This window comes from Lissotriton vulgaris, chromosome 2_2, assembly GCF_964263255.1.
Source record: "Lissotriton vulgaris chromosome 2_2, aLisVul1.2, whole genome shotgun sequence".
Lineage (NCBI taxonomy): Eukaryota > Metazoa > Chordata > Amphibia > Caudata > Salamandridae > Lissotriton > Lissotriton vulgaris.
In genome coordinates, this window is record NC_141688.1 from 104305389 (window position 1) to 104327675 (window position 22287).

Sequence of the window (22287 nt, forward strand, 5' to 3'; positions counted from 1 at the left end):
GCATAGACATGTTCATTGCGCAGCCTAATAACGTAGCGATGGAAGCTATGCATTTTGGCATCAAGATCCGCAGGTAATTTCTGGGCAATTTTTGTCTTTTGCCGCAATACCAGATTATGCCTTCCCAAGAATCTGGTACACCAGGATACAGTGGCCTTAAATCTGTGGCTGAGATCTGGATTAGATTTGGCCCACTGAAGTGCAACCAATCGGATTTTATTTCGGGTCACGACATACCCGCTTTGCCGATGCTCGGCCACCATGTCTGCTACATGCTTTTCCAGAACTGGCCAATGTGGGGTGCCTCTTCTTAGTGCACACTTGCCCCTTGGCATACTCCGCAATGCTTGCTCATTTGCTCTCCAGGCCCGAACCATCTTTTCTGTCACTCCATATTGTCTAGCAGCAGCACAGTTATTATGTTCCGTGGCAAAAGCCACAACTTTAAGTTTGTAACTGGCTTCATATTTCCTTCTTCTTGCCACTGCTGGAGCCTTGCTGAGTTCTTGACTGCCAGCCATTTGCACTGGATGCGCTGCTGGAGCCTTGCCGGGTTCTTCGCTGCCTGCCATTTGCACGGAATGTGCTGCAGGAGCCTTGCCGGGTTCTTCGCTGTCTGCCATTTGCACTTGATGTACTGGTGCTGTACAGTATGAACAGGTGCAGAGACTGTCTTCAACACCACACGTACGGTACGGCAAATACGCTATCTGGTCACGAGACTGCCTTTCCTCTTCGCAACAACCAGCCAATCACGGCAAGTGCTCTACTGCCTTCGGTAACATTCGGGAACATTCTACAGTCCCCTTTCTATGCCACGCCCATGCCAAGGGGAGAGGTGCGCGTGCCAAAACGTGCCAAACGTGCCAAACGTGTCAACACACTGGGCGCTGCCATCTTCGGCGCTGGCTGCCCATTACCATGTACCGTGTATCGGACGTCCTGCTGCCTCGTCCTGCTGCCTCGTCTGCCTGGGGATGTGCAAGCGGTTGGAGGCGCGTGTACAGCGGCAGCGGCAGTCGAGGTAAGACTCATGGCGCCATTTGCTCGCTTGTGAAGCGGTTTGACACCTTCGAGTGAAGTCCTTGCTATGAAAAAAACGCTCGCTTTCGATACTTCATGGCGCGGGGCCTGGGTGTGGACGTTGCCAGGGTCGGTGGCTGTATTTTTTGACATAAGGTGTGTTGTTTCTTGTTATTTCCTATTGTGAAGCGGTCTGACACCTTCGAGTGAAGTCCTCGCTATGACAAAAAAACGCTCGCTTTCGATACTTGCACAATTCATGGCGCGGGGCCTGGGTGTGGACGTTGCCAGGGTCGGTGGCTGTATTTTTGGACGTTGCCAGGGTCGGTGGCTGTATTTTTTAACATAAGGTGTGTTGTTTCTTGTTATTTCGTATTGTGAAGCGGTCTGACACCTTTGAGTGAAGTCCTCGCTATGAAAAAGCGCATGAAAACATACCATAAAATTTTGTACCCGGCGTATAAGACGACCCCCGACTTTCCAGAAAATTTTAAGGGGTTAAAAAGTCGTCTTATACGCCGGAAAATACGGTAGTCTATCCTTACAGTGCTCCCGCGTAGTCGCAGGTCGCAGCACGCCGCATCCCGTTAGAGGGGTGTGAAGACCCCGATGATGAAGCATGACAGCAAGGGGCCTGTTGGTGTGTGAGGGGTATTTTACAAAACACTGAGTGTCCCCCACATCTGTGGTCTACACTCTCCCTGGCCACTGTGAGTAGGATTCTTTTTGTTTGTGTAACAGTGCCCGTGGAGTAAGAATCCTATCTCTATACTCTACCTCCCTCCTGTTGTTGTTCTACAACCCCACAATAAAGCAGGAGATCAATGCCACTAGTTAAATGAAAAGCAGTCGTGGGAGTGAGGAGATGTGATTCAGCTGGCCCTGGCCTGGTTTGTGGCCCAACCCGACTCCTACCCTGCCGTGCCGAGATTTCTGATGGAGGCTAGGCCCGGCGCTGCTACTGTTGTGGGCCTGCACTTTTCCTGGCAAAAAATCCTCCCCTCTCCCTGTGGATTATCTGTCGGTCCCAGGGTAGGGGGTGGGGTGTGGGGCCGCAGGACTAATGACACCTGAACCCCTGGCTCGGAAGGGCACCCACACATTGTTTCCCTCACTGGCCAGGCATGGCCAGAGATATTAAATAAACGGGCGGTGGTCGCTCAGGACTTCCGGCCCAGTGTGACTATCTGTGTGGCTGTGTGTTTTATTGGGCTCCCGAATACAAAGCTGGCTCCGTAGTTTATAGCCACTTTACACTGCGCTTGGGGCAGCTGAAAATCGCAGATAAAGCGGGCTGGCATCCCTGCATCACAACACCTAAGGCCTGCCATGCCTTAAGAGAGAAGGCACAACCTTGACGATTAGTCTGCCTAGACAAGACATTACTCCCCTACCGACAGGCACTGAAATAAGATGGGGAGCTGGGCTGCTGGGGGCAGCGCGGATACCGGAGGCTTGCGGTGTCAATTTGAAAATGCTAGACTTATTGGCTGCACCAATGCTTGTTGAGCTTGCTGGTTTCTTCCCATACCGATTTCACTTGTTCAACTTCACCTTCCTTAGTCCCCACTATTGTAATGCTCGTCTACTTTATGCTGTTACCTACCCAATAAACATTAGCATCACCTTCCGATACCAACTTCTGTGTCTGTTGTATTCGCCACATTAAATTTTTATACTTTAGTAATATTTGTGTTTTAGAGTGTTGGGCCTGCAGTGAAACTAATGTATGGCGTATTGAGTGTAAAACATTACGAATACAAAGAAAAAAACGATTGTTACTTATTTTTCCAATAAGCAGCAATCAATTCATATTTAGTAAGCTGAAGACATTATTCACTCTCAAGAATTGAAAGTTATCCAGTCTGAAATATAAATGTTCATGGGTTTAATCAACTGACCTGAAAAAGATCAGCATGGAAGAGAGTGTGTGTGTGTGAAGGGGAGAAGAAAAATGTAAGTACAGTTTGAATCGGAATAATTGTGATATGTATAGAATATAGTCTTTGCACCTTTAAATGAACAGATAAACTTGAATAATGTTTAAAAGAAAGATTAATTGTAAAAAGGAGGAGGGGTTATAGCCAGGTGTGGACTAAAATGGATGCTCTCCGTGGAGCTCCTGACCCGGCTTGCTTGACTGCATTGGGGCACTTTGTTGCTGCCGCAGTTGCTGCACTGCTGGGAGATAGCAGAGGACTCCCATGTGAACCAGAGTACATTGAGCTTGTTAGGTGGGGTATACTTCATATTATTATGTTTTTGTCTATTAGCTCTTTTTCCATATTATACTTGGGGTGAACTGAGTCTAGTTCCAGACTGATCATTCTGGGAATGTCTTTTTAAGATTGGGTACCCTTATCATTGGCATTAGTTACCCCGACTAGAACTGTTGGTTGCAAACTACGGGATTGCTGTCAGGTGACACCCAAGTAACCTGTTCAGCGTCTGGAGTGTTGAAATCTGAATTAACACACTTGAGCATAAAGATCTGAGGTTATTTAAAAAATCTATTAATGCAAGATGAATGTGGACAGGGCCACACTTTTGAGATTCAAATTCAGTGAGCATTTCAAATCCTTTCATTATGAAAAATCAGCATGAAAACATTTGCTAATCTGCGTCGAAGTCTTTACTTCTTTTTAGAGTTGAGCTCTTGTTATTATGGATAAGCGTGTACTTGTTAATTGTTTAGTCTAAAATGGTCAGCCTCGCTAATTGGGAGAGTTCAATCAACGTCTGTCTACGTCCGTTTCAGGCTTTGTTCTAAGTTTAAATATATTGTGCTTTCTTTCAACATCATCCGATTACTCTATTTGACTGTCCCTAAACATTTGTTTTGAAATCAATTAGTTCTATGATTATAGCAGCGATGAGCAACATTTTGCCTAACTGATTTATTGTTCGCTATGTTATTAAGCTGTTAATTTGTATTATTTTGATATCAAAAGTTGAAATTTCTTTATTTCCTTTCAAGGTTAAACTTCCACCGATGATGGAAATAATAACTTCAGAACAGCTTATGGAGTATCTAGGTGAGTAGAAGTGTAAGCATTTACCTCTTACTTAAACAGTTTTTTTGTTTACGGAGACATCCTTCTTAAGAGTGAAGTTAGTAATGTGTTATAACATGCAGTTTCAGTTGTTTTGTGTTCTTCTGTGACGACTTAAGCTTGACAAGAGACAATAACGCATGTGCTACCAGCCTGGTAATCAGTATATTTGTGCATGCTTGGTTCCCTAACAGTGCTTCAGACTATTCACAAAAAAACGTTTTATTCCCTATTGCCATATTAGTGAATTGCAGGTGCTGTTTGCTCCACCTCCTATATGCGGCATATGTGTGTGTATATATATTTGTGTGTGTGTGGGTGTGTGTGTGTGTGTGCGTGTGTGCGTGTGTGTATGTGTATGTGTGTGTGTATTTGCGTATATATATATATAGGAGTTAGTGAGCAAGGCGGAGGTTGCCGCCGAAACGCGTCTGAGCAGAAGTTGATATAAAATAAACACCCTTGAACTAAGATACACGGAGTCAGCGCCTTCTTGGATGGTGAAGTTTGGTGTGGTATTAAAATTAAATATATATATATATATATATATATATATATATATATATATATATATATATATATATATATATATATATATATATATATATATATTACCTACTGGCGGTCGCCAGTAGGTAGTTATAGTTAGGACCTAGTTTCCATAGGAAATCCTCAACATTCTATTTGGAATAACTTTGGCCCTGGTTGAAGAATCTTAGCGAATTTCTCAAAGAAGATGGCTCGGTCCGCTGCGCTCCTTCCCTAAAAGTTTGGGGGGGATTGGTCAAGTGGGGGCTGAGATAAAAGGGGGGTCCCAAAACGTGTTTTCTCCATGTTTTTTTCCATAGGACCTTTAGACTCGGCTACAGGTCGAACGGGTGAATGGATTTATAAGAAATTTGGCAAAACTGTACAGTCCGGCTCACAAATTACGCTTTTTTTGGAATGGTGTAAATCCGTTCAGTAGTTGCTGAGGAAATTAAAGTTAAAGTCAATTATATATCTATACGCGCGCACACGTGCGCGCACCCAAACGGCTGCGTGCGCGAGCGGAATTTTGCTGCGTGACGTCTGTTAACGTTCGATTCGAAGGAAATCAGGAAGTGTTGACCGCCATTTTGTCATTGCGAGTAAATATATTGTTGATTTCAAAGCGTTGGAATATGGAAAGGGGAGAAGGTAGAGATTGTTTTGCTGCGTAGGTTTTCTCAGGGTGTGCAGTAAGGCCCTTAAAGGCGAAAATATATATATATATATATTTTTCTTTTAAAGTTGCGTGGTGCGCGCACTCGGTCGCGCACACCTTTTTACAAGAGTGTGAAAATGGAGATAAATCAGAAGTTTGAGTGCTTAGATATAAGGTGGCTCTGAAAAGAGCCATTGTGTTAATTGAGTGTTTTCTGCATTTATAAGTAAGTACCGATGCAGAGCCTGATGTTGCAGAGGAAGATTCTGTTTCCCTCATTCGTGAAATGAACACCGTCTCTCCTATAGACGTCTTGCATGTGGTATCGCAAGTTGTTGTGGTAAATAGAACCCATGCTATAATCTCTGAGGAACGCAGAAACAGATTTATTTACATGTCTCCTTGCTTTCCCAAATTGTGCACAATGGTGATTGGATCAATTCCATTTCTGTCTTTGGCATATATTGGAATATACCAAGGCAGATCGAGGAAAAAGTGTCATCAATTGTCGAAAGGTGTCTTTTAGAAGCATTTCCAGACCTACCCCAGTGATTGTGCCTAGATCGTTCCCACCACAGTGCACAATTATAAGGTCTGGTTCTGGGAGATGCATAAAAGTTTTCACCAATGGAATCAATTGGTGACATTTCAATCCTCTTTTGGAAATCCATGTTATGTGTACATTTGGTAAGCTGAGGTTGCAAATTCGTCTGCTTACTGCATATTTTTCACTCCAGTGAATATAACTGTGTCCTATTAGCCAGACCTTCATTTTCAAGGGATTTGTAGTCGTCCTCCGATCGGTTCTGGAAGTGGAATGGTAGTTAGAAGTTGAAATTCTAAATAAAGAAAAAGGAAGAGGCTGGGTGTGGTTTAAAAAATAAAAATGATTGGTTGATTGTAAGAAGTGGAGATTGAACAGTACGTTGCATGTTAATGTTTATGTTAAACGAAAAGTACTATTGGGTGTGAAAAAAAAAGACATGTAACAGAGCTGTGGATTGGCAGGTGTTTCTGGAGGGAAAACAGTGGTGTTACTTTGCTGTAGAACGTTGAGATATGAACTTTTGACCTGTGCCTTCAGCCAGGTGCAGAATGAGGTGTTACCATGGAAACAGCCAGAGATGGCAGTGGGTGATGGGTGACTTTTATGTGACATTGAAAATATTGTGAGGGAGAACCAACTGAAATGTAAATGCTTACGTTACGCGCTCCGCATTGCTTCCGGGAAGCTGCGCTTTGCGCCTCGCGCACCGGAGCACTTCCGGGTGCGCTAACGCGGCGCGTCTTATGACGGATTACGCAACAACGCGATACGTCGTTGGGGCTCCACCGGAACTGATCGAATTGGTAGTCTACAGTGTTTCTGGATGTTTCAGACTGAAGCTGGCGTCAGCATGAGAGCACCCCGTGGCTACGTCGTGGCCATTCCGCGAGCAATCATGGCAGTCGCTCCCCACCGGAAGTCTGCAGGAGTCGGGGGCCTCGGTGACTCTTGTAGAATCTTCAAGGCTGAGGGGACGCTTTTGGGAATGGGGCTCATGCCCTAGCAGTCAAGCGTCCGAGTTCCAGGGTTGCCCAGAGCCATCCTTGCAGGCCAGGCCCAAGTCTGTGGAGCCGACCGCCATTTCCTGAGCTCCGTGGCAGCCGCCTGTCGCTGTATCGGAAGAGTGGGTGCAATTCAGCCGGATGGCGGGTGAGACGGTGTAATAGCAAGAGCAGGCGTAATTCAGCTGGCCGAGCGAGGCACTGTGCCGCAGGAGCAGGCGGAACTCAGCTGGCCGAGTGAAGCGTTGGGGTGTAGCTAAGAAACCTCCACCTGGTGAGGTGGGAGAGGCTCCTTCGCGCCGCCTCTCCCTTCCAGTGCACCCCACGCCGTCTCCTGGCGCAGGTATATGTGATGGTCGGACCAGGGCACCGCAGGACGTGTCTTCAGGTCAAACGGATTGTGGGACAAGGTCCAGAATGGAAGAGGCATCAAAAGGCAAGAAGTTCCGCCTGACCCCGGGAGCCGGCCGCCTATGTCGTGGGCGATCTCAGGCCATACCAGGGGAACAAGACTTGGGGAGGGGGCAGGAGCCAAGCGCCCCCTCCGAGTCCGCGTTTCTTGGACCCTGAAGTATGGCACTCAACATTCAGAACTTATGACATTTGTGCAAGGCAGGGACATCGAAGCCTCTCAGGGACCAAGTATATCCAGAGTCCTCCCTACAGAAGGTGGTGGGGGTGGCGGCATTAGCAAGGCATCCCCCCACACAACTTGTCGGACCCTGAAGTATGGCTCTCAACATCCAGAACTTATGACATTTGTGCAAGGCAGGGACATCGAAGCCTCTCAGGGACCAAGGATATCCAGAGTCCTTCCTACAGAAGGTGGTGGGGGTGGCGGCATTAGCAAGGCATCCCCCCACACAACTTGTCGGACATGACCTCTGGATGTACTGGGTGTTCAATTTCAGAATTGAAACTACTAAGAAGCAATTAGAAGTGTTGTTTTCATGTTGCAGTAGGCTGCCATGTAAATAGTTATTAAATAAAACGTTTTATCCTGTTACTTTGCTGGTGTGTTGTATATATTTATAATATTTACATAGTGTTTGTCGTTATTTTGGGCGGGGTGTCTTGCAGCCATCATGGCGTCGAGCTCGGTTCCTCTCTCTAGTTTCATGTTTTTTCTAACGATTTATATGTTATAGTTTGCTAGCACGATACAGCGGATAGTCCGCATTTTATATACATGTCCTTTTTATTAGGGGGATCCTCCGGTGGAGTCGGACGATGTACCTCTAATAAACGGTCCTGGTTGAACCAACTACCAACAAACTGGGTAGAGATAGGCATGACGGGTTACAAAGGGGACAAAAGTGTGCACTACCTATCCTTCACTATCTGCAAAAACTAAACCGAGTATTGCGACTTTATGCTTATTTGTGAACAGAGAATGACCCAAAGAGAACCAATTTCGAACAATCATAGGCTATTGGCAGTGGGCAGAGAGGCCATGACACAGAAAATGGCTGTTACTTACGTGCATGATGGGGCCTAAAAGGGACTAGATGGCGTGGCCACTGTTTCGCGACTTTCACTTTACTTTTAACAATGGCTGTGGTGAACATAAATGAACGCCGCTTATGTATACCTAATTTTAGTCATTTTCCACAAAAAAGCTTTTGATATTTGCTATTAAAAAACCAAAGAAAATCACTGAAAAAACCATAGGTTATAGACCATATATAGTTAAATATCTGAAGTCCATCTCTGCACTCGATGGAGATACAGGTCGTCGATCAGAAGATGTGCTGGCCACCTCTAATGGTAATAGCGTGGCCAGGGCTCTTGTCGTTGCCTCTGCAAATTGCAGAGGGTGCACTTGTTTGATATGCCGCACCATGGTATGTATGGAAAAGGAATATTTTTTTGCTGGATTTGTTCTTGAGAGAACCAAGTCACATATCGTGCAGGTTACTTTTGGTGCATTCACTTTCTTTTGATCTTCAGGATAAGTGAAAAATTGCCAGATGAAAGATTTATTTTTTCTTATTAAAGGTAGTCGATCATTTTGGTCAGATTCGGAAGATGAATGAGATACAGTAGCCATTTCACCAAAGTCTTCCGAAAGATGTAGGACGTTTTTCTCTCTTGAGAGTAGAAAAGATAGTGAGGGAAGTGGGTGGAGTGCTGCGTGTAAATTCCAGAATTGAAACTATTAAGAACCAATTGAAAGTGTTGTTTTCATGTTGCAGTAGGCTGCCATGTAAAAAGTTATTTAATAAAACGTTTTACCCTGTTACTTTGCTGGTGTGTTGTGTATCTTTATAATATTTGTCGTTATTTTGGGTGGGGTGGGCGGCGGAGCCGAGCTGTCTTGCAGCCATCATGGCGTCGAGCTCGGTTTCTCTCACTAGTTTCATATTTCTCATGAGGGGTTGTTCCTAATTTTTCTATTTTAGCGAGGTCAAAAAAAGATCTCATCAGTGGCCTACTGACTTTGCTCGATTCCTTTTGTTTTTTCTAACGATTTATATGTTATAGTTTGCTAGCACGATACAGCGGCTAGCCCGCATTTTATATATATGTCCTTTTTATTAGGGGTGTCCTCCGGTGGAGTCGGACGATCTACCTCTAATAAACGGTCCGGGTTGAACCAACTACCATCCTGATTTTGTATATCTTTTGAGCTGGATTTAAGCACACAATTGTTAAAGTATGAAACGTTTTATATTTCTAAAAAAAATACCAAGGTGTGTACATCCGGTAACGCACGAAAGTTTAAAAAGACATTCGGCTCCATTTACTGAAAAGTTTCATAAGAATAAAAAAGAAGTCTAGGTACAGTCTCTTTGACGTACTATAAGTTCTTTGAGGGGTGTATGTAGAAATTCAATAAGTTCAAATCGCAAAGTTTTTACGAAATATATAGGCCGGTGCGCGCTCTCGGTCGCGCACGAAAGCCTGGAAATGCGATATCCATTTTATTGACAACTGTTGCCGAGAGTGCGCACACCGGGTCGCGCACGAAAGTTTAGTAAGGCTATTTTTATTTACAGACAAATTTTAATGTGTTTAAAAAAAGGCAAGGTACAGACTTTCGAATTCTGTATTGCTTTACAAGGAGTCTCTATGCAACTTGAACAGTGAAGAAAACTGCTTGTTTTCGAAAAAAATATTGCCAGAACTTTATTGCCAAAAGTATAGGTTGCATACACGACATTTTTCTGAATTAGCATTTTAAAAACCAATGAAATTCACAGAAAAAAACATAGGTTTTACACACGTTATAGTTAAGAAGTAGCATTTAAAAAACCTATGAAATTCACTGAAAAAACCATAGGTTTGACACATGTTATAGTTAGCTGGAAATTTTACTGACATAAAACCAATGAAATTCCACGTTATAGTTAGTTGGACTCACTATAACTTGCGCGTGCAATGCACTGCTGATGACGTCACATATTACATCACTCATGACATGGTCAGTGACATCACTCATGACATCACTGATGACACCATCCTTGTGACATAGTGACAGACCTCCTTTCACTGTAATGTAACCCTTGAAACACATATTCAAAAATAGAAACTGAAATTTAAAAAAAAATGGAGATACCCATATCAGTTACAACAAGCAATTCAGTAATTCCACCATCTATATACACATCCACTCATTCACCAACAGTTCTATATAGTCACTCATACATATACTCAGTCATCATATGAAGTGATACACCTATACATCCTGTTACACACCGACAGTCATCCAAAAGTTACTCACACACATACTCACACGTGCAAATAAACTATTGAACATCCATTTATTTGAATATAGAGTTATACACACACTTCCACCTTACTTCTATTGAAAATTACACATATTTATTCTCTTAAACAATCACTTATAGAAACACATACTTATTTAAACAGGAACTCTTACAATCTCTTACTCTCACATATACTCACTTATAAACATCAATATTCACATATACTAGATTAAAACATATGTAGTTACTGATAAAGACACTAGTGAGACAGTCATTCACTCACTAACAAACACATATACACACTCATCCACCCATACAGTCCTGCACATATGCTGTCTTCAAAACACACACAAACAGAGAGTCAGTCACTCATGCATCTATGTGCTAAGTAATACCCCCACCAAACCATATAGACACTCATACTGATACTAAGAGAAACATCTAATAACCCATATACATACGCATGTAGCTACTTACCAACACATGTAGCCACTTATACACAAAGTGAAACACTAATATATATATTTAAATATTTAAACATTACTCACTAATATTTATTTTTCAGAAAGACACATATTCACTGGATGGTGTCATCAGTGATGTCATGAGTGATGTCACTGCCCATGTCATGAGTGATGTAATATGTGACGTCATCAGCAGTGCATTGCACGCGCAAGTTATAGTGAGTCCAACTAACTATAACGTGGAATTTCATTGGTTTTATGTCAGTAAAATTTCCAGCTAACTATAACATGTGTCAAACCTATGGTTTTTTCAGTGAATTTCATAGGTTTTTTAAATGCTACTTCCTAACTATAACGTGTGTAAAACCTATGGTTTTTTCTGTGAATATATATATATATATATATATATATATATATATATATATATATATATATAGCACACAACAAGAACCCAAAAGGCCTTACATACTTTGTCATAGATAGGGTCCCTCCCCAACGAAGAGGTGGTGACAGGGAAGGGCTCCTCCGTAAACTTGAGACCCGTTATATCATCTTGCTGGACAGCAAGATGCCCAACGGGCTCAATAAGAGTGAAGATTGCCATACTTACCTTTAACCCGGTCTAACTATTAGTAATTCCATTCTGAACCAACTCTGCATCAACTAACTACTACTCTTCTTTGCAACTAATTTTTTAAGTAGACTTCCTTTTCCTCCACACAGACTACTTTTGAATTATGAAATATTTTATCACTTTTTTTTTTTTTTGTAAAATTTTTATTTTATCACTTTTTAATCTCATTGGGCACACTTTTTTTATTTCACTCTGGTAGCACTTTATGAGTATATATGCGTGATGTTGCACATACAACCAACATGCACTGAATCTCTAGCGATTTTTGCACAAGTGAATGTATTGCCCACATGGGCATTATCAATAACATGTATTTTTATCATTATGAATTGATTTTAGAAAATATTGTATTTGATCAACATGTTTTTAATTGATTTTATTGTTGTTTTTATTTATTAAACATACGGTTAACAATTTTAACATGTTTACAACTTCAGCCAATTTTACCGTAAAATGAGCTGTACACACTACGTGCATAACCAAAAGTCGTTATTGTAAGTTCGGTGCCAACAAAATCAGCTAAACGGCACTTTAATGTATTTTACTGTCAGTATATCATGTTGGTTTTAATGATTTTGCCAATATTGTAATGCATTTGTCATAGTATGTTTACTATATCCATCACGCACCTTGCACTTTTAAAATGGTGGCCAGGCCACATGACTGCGTCATGTGATCAAGGCTTTTGGTAGCCGAAACGCGTCATGGCAGACTGGTGTTGGGCGCAATAAAACTTTAACACCAAGATTTGGGTCTCGTCTCGACGTCGATTTGACTGCATGTGCTGTGGTTGAGAAAGTTGAGGACGATTCATACCGCATATATATATATATCTATATATATATATCGTGCTGCAGGTGATGGTTTCTGCCGTTCGCACGCAGAATGGAAACACTGCGGTATAACTAACACTTGACTGCTTTGACTGAAGTCAAACCACTTGAACATTAGTGCAGCTATCAAGTATCAACGTACAACAAGGCTTGAATATGAAGACTTCCATTGTTTACAACTATATGAATAATGCTGCACTATGGGCGTCGATGTTCCTAAGAGCTAAGTCACATGATTAAAGTCTTTTTTTAAAAGCACGCCCAAGCGCACGTTGGTGTCTTTTTCCACCTGTGATCCAGGCATACAGCCGAAACGTTGGGAAAGGGAAGCAGGCGCTGCTGGACCGTATGGCAACCTGAGCCTCACAATTTGCGTGGCAAGTGTTTTGTGGGTTGCTCGTGCCCATTTCTTTGAGGCCGCCCTGAAGGGTCTGGGGCTCCGGAAACGAGAGACTCTGGATAATTCATTTCTGGCAGGTGTATGTGTCTGTGTGTGTGTGTGTGTATTTTATTTATTTATTTTATTTTAAAGGTTTGATATAGCGCTGGCTAGACCCGGAGGTATCAGAGCGCTTTACATAAGCATCAGATCATAGTTACAGGTTACATCGTTACAAAGGTTACACAGTTGTTAGAGCATGGCAAAATAGTTACTTGTAAAGGTCAAGATAAGCAATAATCACAAATACGTAAGGGGAAAAGCAGGCAAGGGGGGAAGGAGCTGGGGAAGTAGACGGGTAAAGAAGGCAGGAAAGAGGAGGTTGAGGGTGAAGGACAATGCATGGAACTGAAGGTACTGGAAAACTAATGAAGGGAATCCGATGTGCGAGTCTTGAAATTCCTTGTTGTTGCACCTTGAGCAGTGGTGGCTGAGGTAATGAGGTCCCTTTTTAGGGATTACCAAATCATGTGTGGTAGGCATGTTGCTTACTCATTAGGGTCTCCAGATCGGAAACGGAGTCCTGTGGTAGGGAGTTTCTATTTTGAGGATGGCTACTTCTATAAAACATAAGCTAAGATATGAAAAAAGTTTTTTTTTCAAGCAATGGATTTGGAAACACAAAGAAACAGCAGCTGATAGCTATTAGAAAAATATGCTTGAATGTAGGTGCTATGGCAACACTCTGAAATCTGACTACGCTATGGGGCTAAATCCTATCTGTTTTCTCTGTAGTGGCTACTTACTCCTTTCCGGAAGGTGTTACAACAGGTTATCCTTCCTTGGCTTATCCACTTCTCCAGACTTTGAGTTTTTAGGTTGAGCCTAAGCCGAGCATGTGCTGCACTGCGAGGCATGCTGTATCCAGAATATGTGCTTGAAGCACCTCCCATCTTTTCTATTGGTTCCTGTTAGTGCCCTTCCTAAATGCCCACTTTTGTTTTGTGGATATGCTTAATTGGTCCTGCCTTTTAGTGTTCGGACCCTCCCACCTGACTGCCCCTGTTACGTGTTGTCTTGCTCTATATATATATATATATATATATATTTCCTCCTGCAAACTTTTTTTTTTTACTTTCCCTCGGCTCATGAGCTTGCGCTCAGTCAGGTATTGTTGAGCATTCCTCATTTTGTTTCCTTTCGCCATTGTTTTAGTAATAATCGTGATGTATTTCCTTTCGCCATTGTTTTAGTAATAATCGTGATGTATTTACATGCTATTTTTTTGTTTTTAGTGGTTATCGTTATGTATTTACATTATATTTTTTTAAGGCAGTTTTACCGATGCTGAGACTAACCTAGTTACCCAGGTCTGAAGTCGGCAGCTCTAGAACAGCTCTTTGCTCTTTAATTCAAACAATCCATCCATCGCTTTTCGGTGTGATGGGTAGACCCTGATGGTGGTCCTATGCTCACTGTACCACAAGATTCAAGTTTCCCACTTCTCTCTCGAGGTTCCAATAGGTCCAAACCTGTCTGTGCTTGCTTGTGTTCTCGTTAAGAGGAGATCTGGCCTGGCAGAAAGGGCTGGACGTTTCCTATTGTAGCAACACCAGAACTGATATTTATATACTGGTTCCTGTCTGAGCTGGTATGGTGGGCAAAAAAAATAAAATAATTATGGATGTGGTTGCAACCCAAAATAGTTACCTGTGGCTGAAATTAATTCGGTCAATCTACCCATCACTTTTTTTTCCACTTTCACCAGTTGATGGCATGTCATAAAACTGAGTGGATCCTGCAATAACCGCTGCCCCAGGTGGACGACCATTCATCAATTAAAGCACTTTTGAACCTTCTCAGTGATCTTTTAGTCTCCCACACTGTGCCTCCTGTTTACAGAATAGTGCAGGATGTAAAAGGAAGTTCTCAATTTTGGCTTTGTACCAGACAACTATAAAATGGCATGCTTTATAATGCAGAATTTAGGTAGAAACATATATCTACTAAATTGAGCTTATTAGGTAAAGTACATTTAAAGCAACCTGTAGCTCATTTCACATTTTAGAGCATAATGTACATTTGGTAACCAGCATTTATGGCAATTCAAGCATGTGAGCGATATTATATTTACCTCTAGTGAGATTCAAGGATTGGTTATTCCCAACTGGATTCAATCTAGTAGTGGTATCTGGTTACCTGTAGGTACTGCAGAGGTGCATATTCTGTCTCACTAGCTAGCAATGAGCGTGTTAAAAATAAAAATATAGAGCTATCACAGTGACCTGTAGAATAATAACCTTGTTCCTTACTGTAAGGGTGACGTGTGCAAAGTTGAGCGGAAATGCTGCAGATGGACGGTAAAGTGTGACTGTGGGGATGTAAAGGACAAAACTGGTTAAGCAAGAAAGGAAGGTGATGTAGTAATGGAGGCTAGGGTGGAAGAGGAGGAGTAGAAGAAAGGAGAGAAAGAAAAGGTAAATTAGGAAAAGGAGTAGAATAATAGCAAAAAAGGAAGGAAAGGAGAAATAAGATGAAGAGGAATTAGTAACATGGTAAGGAGTTGTTGTTTACTTCCATTTAACCTACTAAACTAAAATACCTGTTCATGTTTAACGGAAACGTCTAGGAGTTGAAACCGAGAGGTGGTCTACTAGCATGAAACGAAGTGGGGAGCACAGGAGTTGGTGGTGGTGTGGTTTATAAATGTTGGAGCTCTTGGTTTTAACCGCATCGCTGCTGCGGTGATTTTTGCGCTGTGCGCCATTTTTAAAATTACCGCGATACATGACGAGCTCAGCTCGTCATCCGCACACGTCACCCGTGGCTGATGACGAGCTGAGCTCGTCATCAGCATCGTAGGGGTTAACTCAGGCTTCCTCAGTTTGAATAAGAGTTTTTGTTAGACAAACCATGTTATCACGCTTTGTATAGTTTTTGCCATTTGGAGGAGCATAAAGAAACCGTCTAAGCACAATTAAGTGTAACATGACACTAAATGTATTCAGTACTATCCTATTCTATGTTTTGTAAAATGCTCCATTAACCCAAGGGGCATCCTGTCGCTGATCGATAATGTATTTAGTCTCTGTCAACCTAATATCAAATAACAATGTCATACATTTTTTTCCTAAAGAAACATAATGGAAGTTTGTCTGAATTCCAGAGTTTGGGACGGTATAGGCAAGAGCACATCCCCCAAATTTACCTATAATTTTCATTACTTCCAAAAGTTCTACGGTGGCATATTAAAGGAGGAACATTGACTGCGTATGGCATTAATTCCTAGTTCAGAGATTTGACTCCTTGAACCATATAGATCTGTCTGGCAGGAAAGGAGAAAAATTCCAGCACGGAACTTGTGTTTATTATTTCTTCATAAATTTGGTTCTATTCAGTGCAAGTCAGATTAAGGTGTTATTTATTTTACTTTCTTGTATTACGTTTTGGGTCAGTGAAGTGAGTGATTTAAAGAAGTAGAAATCATTAAATGAACACTAAAATCAGAGCATGTCTTCTATATTTATTTGTTCAAAATGTCGTTCTGTTACCTGCACCTGATGTACTAATTGGATCAAAAAAAATATAAAGCATTTTGGGTTATCCCAGGGAATGCCAACAGTCTCGGGGGCTGTTCCTCCTGTAATTGCTTTCCCTTAAATGAAATATTTGCCTTTTGCTTACTTTTTAGGTCGAGTGTAGAGGCAGCGCTTGTGCACTGCTCGCTCTGGGAGGCATGCTGTCTGTATTTGAGTATTTAACAACAAGGGGTGGTGATGGACAGAGTTTCTGAATTAAGCAGAATACTCTCACCCAGTCAAGAGATCAGGGCTAGATCCAACACCGTTTTTTAGCTCACTGCACCATCCCAGCTCAGAACCTGGCTATATGCAAATTAGTCTGTTCCTGTCCCAGTGCATGATGGGAACAGGGCAAACCAGACTACCAAGCCAATTCTTACACTGGGAAGGAAACAAGCTTCCGGGGTCCGGTTTCTGGCATTTCAGCCGTCGTCGGCCCGGCTTGCTTTAATCCTGATGGTGCAATGAGCAAGGGACTCACATCTGATGCAGCGCGTGCAACGAAATTCTTTTTATTTATTGAGCAATAACTGTCTTTTGCATTAAAGGAATACTTCTCCTTAAATAATACATCCTATTAAATGGAGGCTTATCCCTAAATATAAGATGTGACAATGTTGTACAATTCCTACAAATTTAGTAGGACTCTGTATTAAAACTTCATAATATAGGTACTAAGGGCCTGACTTTGATGGCAGTCGGACGAGCGTCCAACTGCCATCCTGTCGGGAACCGGAACAGCCGGCAGGGAGGCGGCAGTCCTGGCAGACAAATTACAATCCAATTGTCGTGGAGTCAGTCAGAAACATTCCTCTTAGCATGGAGGCTTGTGTTGCAGCCTGAAAAAGAGCAGCAGCACAAGCCTCACTGCTAAGATGAATGTTAGTATACATCCCTGCACCTTGTGACTGGGACCTTGTGGTGCCTGCACATGATGCAGGAATTTTTAGGGGGGCACCTACCCCATAGCGGAGAACCAAAGTCACTTTCTGCCTGCTTTTTCATGGCAGGCGGACCGCCATCAAATGGCAGGCAGAAAGAGACATTGTAATCCCTACGGTGGTGCCTGCTTTGAATTTATCCTGGATTGACCTGATCTGGCCCAAACAGCCTGCAGAGCACAAGTGAAGTGACATATACATTGATTTGCTGTGACTATCTCAGTTTGAGCCGGTGTTGAAAACGGGATGGAGCTGCTGCGGCAAGAGGGTAGTGTGACTGCCTGAATACCGCTGAACCTGCCTCTGGTGGTCCCCAGCCTTAATCTGCAGCAGCAAGACCGAGCTACCAAGACGGTACCCCACTGAGCAACCACTCCGGAGGGCAGTGTACTATGGAAGCGCCTGATAGCTCCAACCTGACTGAAACGACGAATGCAAAAAGAACAATTGATGGACAGAATGCAGAACAATGTCATACATTCACCCCAGTACAGAGATCTGGGCCTAAATCCATCGTTTTTTTTGCTCACCATGCCATTCCAGTTTGGATCCAGCCATATGTAAATCAGTCTTGACTCTGCGCCCAATGGGAACATTCCAGCCCGAACTGCCAGGCCAGGTCCTCCCTGGACAGGAAACAAGCGTCCTAGGACCAGGATAGCTTAACTCCAGTGGCATGGAGAGCACAGGATCCATATCTGGGCGTTCAAGTCCCACTCGGGATGACAAATGCCCTCATCAGCCAGGATAGCTTGACTCCAGTTGCATGGTACTGACTGAAACGGTGGGCATCCTGTCTCTCTTACTCACTCTCCTGGTCGAAGGTGGGGGAGTGTGTTGAAGGGGCTTATCTCTGGAGGTGTGCAGGCCCCGGGCATAGAGTTGCAGCAGTGAGCCCCTTCCCACCCCTCCTCAGCACCCAAAACAAACTCTGGCTCAGGACCTGCAGCCTTGTAACGATTCGGAAGCAGTCTAATTAGGTTTGATTGGGCCCTCTGCCAGCGCCTGAGATTAAAAACTGCCTGAACCTGGACTGCAGCCCGGGTCCAGATATGTTACTGCCTCGATCTGCTGGGGACCATTGGCGGGGCTCCCTCTAAGAGATTAGACCTGCTATGGTACTCTGCCCTCGCTCCCTTCCCCCCCTTCCTCCTCCTGCTGGCCTGCTTGCTGCTGGGTTGAGTGAGCTCCTAGGACCCCTTCTACAGGGCACTGGTGGCGGCTGCTGGGTCCAGGAGCTTTCATTCTGGTGGTCATCTGGCCTCTCCTTAGAGTGGCAACCTTCCTCCATGGCCCCCCTATAATGTTGAGCTCCTGGGAGATCTTAAGAACGACCTGGGAGTAGAGTTTGCGGTCACTCTGCCACTTGCCTCTATCTGGGGTGGCACAGGACTTAGGCCTGGCCTTCTACATCCCATTTGGGCTTGACCAACCCCAACATTGGTACATCACCGTAAGGATTTTCATCATATGGCATCTATGGGACTGACTTCCTCCGCTATTTAGCTGTAACAACCCTCGTACACACTGCTAGTCTGCTGACACCTGCCTCGTTAAACAATGTATGCGGAACCTCATATAACTGCTACCTACATGAGCATTGGGAAAGTCCCTGGCAGCTCTGTTGCTTGACTACCCATTGAGCTTATTAACTCACTACACCTGAAGCCCTGCTTTCATACACTGTTTTGACTACCTTGAGTCCGGTTAGGGGTATACCTCCCTGGATTGTGAAGCTGTAGACCACCCCCATCCATCTTCTATGGAGTCTATTTGGCCGTATTGACCATGACTACTGGACATGGGTAAAAAGATTGTACCTTGAAGGATGTGCTTGCCAAAATCCCTGGCCCCTAGTCCGATGCATTCTCTTCATCCTTGGGACAGGATATCGTGTTAGACCCCGGTGGGGCAGACACTCTGGTTACTCACCCGTTCCTTGGTCCCATCCTGTGGGTTCTATCGAGCTTGATTACAGTCTTTGAGGAAACCTCCAAGATCGAGTGAAAGAGTTTAGTAACGAATAGTGTGACATCAGATCCTTTGGCACCAGTGAGAACCCATTTATTGTGAATATTGTTGCACCCTGAACAGTTTTCCAAATCCCCAGCGTGTGCTTGTAGGTCCGGAAGCTGATCACAGAGGCATAAGATCTACTGCTGAAGCTGCTTAATTTCTTCATCACTGCTGGTTCCGTGGTCCTCAAGTGCTGAGACTCTATAGCCCGGCAGAGTTCCTTCAGATCATCGGAGAGATCGTTCTTGAGAGTTTCTAGGTCATCTTGCAGGGAAGTTTCCACTAAATGTGTGAATACTTTGCTCGGTCCGGGATGGCAACCCGCTACAGTTCTGTGGCTTAAAGCCGATGCTCTAGCACACGGGTACTCATAGTACGGCCCGCGGGCCTGCAGCGGCCCGGCAAGCCTTCCGCTGCGGCCTGCGGACCATGAGACATCGTACCCGTGTTTTAAAAAAACATTTTCAGAGTGTCTGCAAACACTGCCGGTTGCAGAGACACTCTGAGAGACTCTGCTGCTCCTTGAGGGCCGGGCGATTTATTCCGGCGAGGCCAGAGTGGAGCTGCAGGGGTGCTAACAGGAGGAGAAATACAGCAAAGCCCCATTCACATGTAAATGGTCTTTTTAAAGACCTGTGAAGTGCCCAGGTGGGGCTGTGTGTCTGTGCGCGCTGGGGAAGCTGTCTCAGCCCACAGGCAGGGTGAGATGACAGAGGGAAGTAGAGGGACAGAGACAGAGGGAGAGGAAGGGAAATGAAGAGAGACATGAAGACCGAGAAAGGGAGACAGACAGAGGGAGGAGGGAGACGGAGTGAGTGAGGGAGACGGAGTGAGGGAGACGGAGTGAGGGAGACGGAGTGAGGGAAGGTGAGGGAGGGAAGGGGAGGTAGAGCGGGAGAGAGGGAAGGTGAGGGAAGGAAGGGGAGGGAGAGCGGGAAGGGGAGGGAGGGAGTGAGAGAAAGGGTGAGGGAGGGAGGGAGAGCGGGAAGGGGAGGGAGGGAGTGAGGGAGGGGGCAGGGGAGTGAGGGCAGGGGAGTGAGGGCAGAGGAGTGAGGGCAGGGGAGGGAGGGCAGGGGAGGGAGGGAGAGAGGGAAGGGGAGGGAGGGAGAGCGAGGGAGGAAGTGAGGGAAGGGGGAGGGAGGGAGAGCGGGAAGGGGAGTGAGGAAGGGTGTGAGTGAGGAAGAGTGTGAGGGAAGGGGGTGAGGGAAGGGGAGTGAGGGAAGGGGGGTGAGGGAGGGCCACTTCCCTCCCTCCCCTGCCATCCCTCCCCTTCCCTCTCTCCCTCCCCCTCCCTCCCTCCCTCACCCCCTTCCCTTCCCAAAAAAACCTGTGACCATGAGGTTGAACATAGGTCCCTGCAGCTGACGCCTTTGTCCACTGAGCTACCAGACCAGGTGTGTGTGTGTGTGTGATATATATATATATATATATATATATATATATGCCAATCTTCTCATACAGAAAGTACAGCGCACTCCACACAGATAAATTCGGACATATATATATATATATACTAGCAGCCCGTCCCGACGTTGTCCGGGAGCAATCATGGCTCAGGGCCCCCACCCGCCCTGATGTTGTGCAGTATTATGCCTCTATGTTTACTTTGTACGCTTTTGTAATCTGCCCACGTCACTTTTTCCTCCTATAATGCCCCTTTTGGTACTTTCTCCCGATTTTCATTTTAGCTTTAAGCTGTGAGGAACCACAGCTGACCGCTCCTATTTGTACGCTTTTGTAACCTGCACACGTTTCTTTTTCCGTTTGGTACCTGTGGCTCGCTCACCGCTCCTCTCCGCCGCCGCTCCTCCCTCACGTTTGCTTTGCTCACTGCTTACTTGGCGCCTAACCTCATCCGCTGCTCACCGCTCCTCCCCGCTGCCGCTCCTCACTGCCTGCCCGCCGATCCTCATCGCTCATGTCAGCTGCTCCTCCGCTGGTCACTGCTCCTCCCCGCGCTGAGCTCCGCTGCTGCTGGTCACTGCTCCTCCCCGCGCTGATCTGCACCGCTCCTCCTCGCGCTGATCTCCGCCGCTCCTCGTGCTCGTGTACGCCGCTCCTGATGTAAGCACGCACGTCTGGCCGGCGCTACTTTGAAGGGACTACTTTTTTTTAACTTATATTTTTTAAATAACGTATTTATTTTTAATTTATCTAGCCTATGTCCATATGCACACCCTGAGGATTACAACGATGTATCAGGTGTGTGGATTGGCGCTGTGGTTCCCGAGTTTACCCGCCTCAAAGTTCTTCATTTATAATAGTAGTATAGATATATATCAATCAGGAGTTTGTTAAAGCGCGACTACTCACCCGTAAGGGTCTCAAGACGCTAGGGGTGGGGGAGGTGGGGGGGTGCAGGTTCCATTCCATCAAGGACGGGGTCTGTCGAAGAGCCAGGTTTTGAGGTTTCTTGCAAAGATGGGGAGCGATGTTGTCTGTCTGAGGTGGAGCGGAAGGGCGTTCCATGCTTTGGCCGCGAGGAAGGAGAAGGAGCGGCCTCCCGATCTGGTCTTTCTGGTGCGGGGGACCACGGCGTAGGAAAGCTGGGCTGATCGTAGGGTCCTTTTGGGGTGCGTGGAATTTGAGTCGGCTGTTCAGGTATGCTGGTCCGGTGCCGTGGAGGGCCTTGTGTGCGTGGGTGAGCATCTTAAAGGTGATTCTCGCCTCGACGGGGAGCCAGTGGAGTGTGCGCGGGTGCTGGGAGATGTGGTATATACACACACACACGCCTGGAGCGACACCTGGTGGCCCACCGCCCTCGGAAACCCGCCAACCCCCACAGACCACGCACGCAACCTGGGAATCATCCTGGACTCCGAGCTCAAAATGGACCGCCAGATCAACTCTGTCTCATCTTCCTGCTTCCACACCCTCCGCCTCCTTCGTAAGACCTTCAAATGGATCCCCCTCGAACAC

General features: G+C 44.9%; 1 protein-coding gene across 1 annotated transcript in view; it reads left to right on the forward strand.

The window, feature by feature from the left end:
- Window positions 1-22287, forward strand: part of MINDY2 (MINDY lysine 48 deubiquitinase 2) — a 562341-nt gene that overhangs the window by 134824 nt on the left and 405230 nt on the right. Inside the window, exon 2 of the mRNA XM_086959375.1 lies at window positions 4001-4058. Within this exon, the coding sequence (XP_086815501.1) occupies window positions 4001-4058 (58 nt within the window). The remainder of the gene's footprint in view (window positions 1-4000; window positions 4059-22287) is intronic.